At 38.9% G+C, this 2,705-nt stretch overlaps 1 protein-coding gene across 1 annotated transcript in view; it reads left to right on the top strand.

Annotated features, from left to right (window-relative positions):
- LOC101856785 (WD repeat domain phosphoinositide-interacting protein 3) overlaps nt 1–1,112 on the top strand; it is a gene marked incomplete in the record, with an annotated part of 20,964 nt that extends 19,852 nt beyond the window's left edge. The window contains 1 exon segment of the mRNA XM_013079242.2: nt 583–1,112. Coding sequence (XP_012934696.1) covers nt 583–689 — 107 coding nt within the window.
- Nucleotides 1,113–2,705: the final 1,593 nt, after the last annotated feature.

Genomic DNA, 2,705 nt, shown 5'->3' with positions numbered 1-2,705 from the left:
CGCATATCCCCGCTCAACAGCAGGCTCTATGCGCTTTACACTATATTATTACCCCAGCAGACCATAGAACACTCTGAAACATTCTCAGCTTCCCGAGAAGCATACAGTGCAAGCAGCCGATTAAGTGCTCAAACACTAACCATCTGACAAGATCTTTCGCTGTCTATAGCCGGGTACCCATTCCCACCTGGGTGAAGTGAGGAAAATTCGTGTAAAGTGCCTTTCCCAAGGACACAACAAGGTGGTAAGACAGAGTATGGGCATAAACAAATTACTTTAGTTTATCATGATAAATTCTTGGTAATTTCGTTCTCTTAGATAAACTGTTTTCATTTCTTCTGAATGTTATTTGATTTGGAAACCATTGTCAAATTCTACCTATCCCATCAACTTATCCATTTTCCCAACACTCAGGAACTAGATAATTTCTGATTATGTTTTTGAATGCTTGAAACTGAGAGGCAGAAATTTATTTTTCCAGGGTTTATATCAGTTATCTGTTACAGATCACAAATTTTGCAGATTTTTAAGTTGAGATGTTCAACTACTTTGAAATTATTTTCACTCATCCATTATTTTCAGTGGTCTGTGCTGATGGCAGTTACTACAGGTTTATGTTCAACTCCAAAGGAGAATGCTCAAGGGACGTTTATGCACAGTTTTTGGAGATGACTGACGACAGAACTTGAAGAGCTTCCCCATATTATTGTATTGTGTCAGATAGCATGTGAATGTGATTGTATGGGTGTTTGTGTCAGTGTGAGAGCGTATTTGTGTGTGTATAAGTGTATGTGTGTGGGGGATTGTTCACATATGAGCCTTTTCTATAACCTCAGCAAAGAAAGGGGGACATGAGGCGTAAAAACTCAGCAGCGACATAACAAAGGAGTTTCTCTAGCCTATAACTCATTCCAGTCGCACCCAAATCTGGCTGAAAGCACCCCGTGCCGCACTATTTTGACCATATTTCCACTGACTGTAGGAACAGAATATCTTTCAAAACCCACAAAACCCATACATTTTTGTGATTGTGCTTATATCCCCTCTCAGAATATCAGGTTGATTTTTGTGTGAGACGATACAAACAAATATTACAGCTCATGAAATAACCCGTTGAGGGAGGAGGGGGGGAATGATGATTTAGGTCTGTTGTGCAATTGAGGTGAGATTTGTGATCCTCGTGATAATAGTATGTGAGCAGCCTTAAATTGATAGATTATGATTACCACTTAATAAAAACAGTCTAATATATTCTATCGGTGATAATCTCCTGTACAGACAGCCACATCCCACATCTCCTGTAGCGTTTTTACCTTTGTCCTTATGACACTTTCCAAGAGAACCACCTTTCTGAGATGACCGCTTTTCTCCTTGATAATGGGTGGTCATCCTGGACAGGTTTGACTGTAGTTCGTGGATGGTTGGCGGTTGCTCTGGTGTGGTTAGCTCCTTATTTCCTATCAAACATCTGTCGTCCTTATCTCTCCTCCTGATTTTTTGTGTATGTTCTCGCTTGTAACACATCTATTCTTCGGCTCGTATGTGCTCTTATTGTATTGCAAGTGCCGTAAAACTCATGCTAAAACTTTTTTAAAAACTGACTGCAGTTCTAAAGGGGCAGGTTTATTTTCTTTGGGGCTTTTTATTAAATTATGACTATTTTAATGATTACTTTTTTCCCCTCTTAATTATTCTTCATTCATTCATTATTATTTTGTTATGGCTATTACTTGTATCATGAATCAAGAAGAGGGACAAAAGTTTTAGCTTTAACTTGGGGGTATGCTGTGGATAGCCCTTGCCCTGGAGCTGATTTATTGCTTGGAGGGAAGGTCGTATTAATTGAACTTCCTTCTTTTTTTTGTTCTACCTGTTGTAGTCCGCATTGTTTACATTGAAGATATTTTGATCTTTTCCGCAGCCTTGCGTCTGCCAGTTTCCTGCCCAAATACTTCAGTTCGAAGTGGAGCTTTTCTAAATTCCAAGTTCCTGGTGGATCCCATTGTATCTGTGCCTTTGGATCGGAGCCTAACACAGTGATTGGTAAGATTTATACAGTGTATGAAAAGTCAAATGACCTTACTTAAATGATGAAACAGCACTTTTACTGATCTCTGAGGGGAACTGGTCCTGTAGCAGTACATAGTTACAAAAATTCATCAGTTCCATACAGTAAACGATATCTCACCAATACTGACATTCTTACGAAAACATGTCATTCCTGGTCTCCACTGCACAGCACCCTGTTTTTGAAAAAGGGCTATCATGTCTTGCTCAAAGGAACACCATAGTTTTCACTTATCTAAACTCTGTATCACTGACTTATGTTTGACATTCTATTTGAGGCTGAGCTCACTGACTGTTCAACCGCCGGAAATCACATGCCTTCTTAGAGTGAAAAAGAGATAAGTAATGTGTTGATCTAGTGATAATATTATATTATCATAAACTGAAAAAAAAAAAAATACAGAGGAATGTTGTTATTATTGTGGTTATACTGTTGGTTGGGGCTATGTTAGTGCTGTACCAAAAATAATAATAAATAATAATAATAGACAGCATTTGTATAGCGCATATCCCCGCTCAACAGCAGGCTCTATGCGCTTTACACTATATTATTACCCCAGCAGACCATAGAACACTCTGAAACATTCTCAGCTTCCCGAGAAGCATACAGTGCAAGCAGCCGATTAAGTGCTCAAACA

This window comes from Aplysia californica, unplaced genomic scaffold, assembly GCF_000002075.1.
Source record: "Aplysia californica isolate F4 #8 unplaced genomic scaffold, AplCal3.0 scaffold00045, whole genome shotgun sequence".
In the NCBI taxonomy this organism is placed as follows: Eukaryota; Metazoa; Mollusca; class Gastropoda; order Aplysiida; family Aplysiidae; genus Aplysia; species Aplysia californica.
Note: the sequence above shows the minus strand (reverse complement) of the source record. Positions and strands in the feature narration are given on the sequence as shown.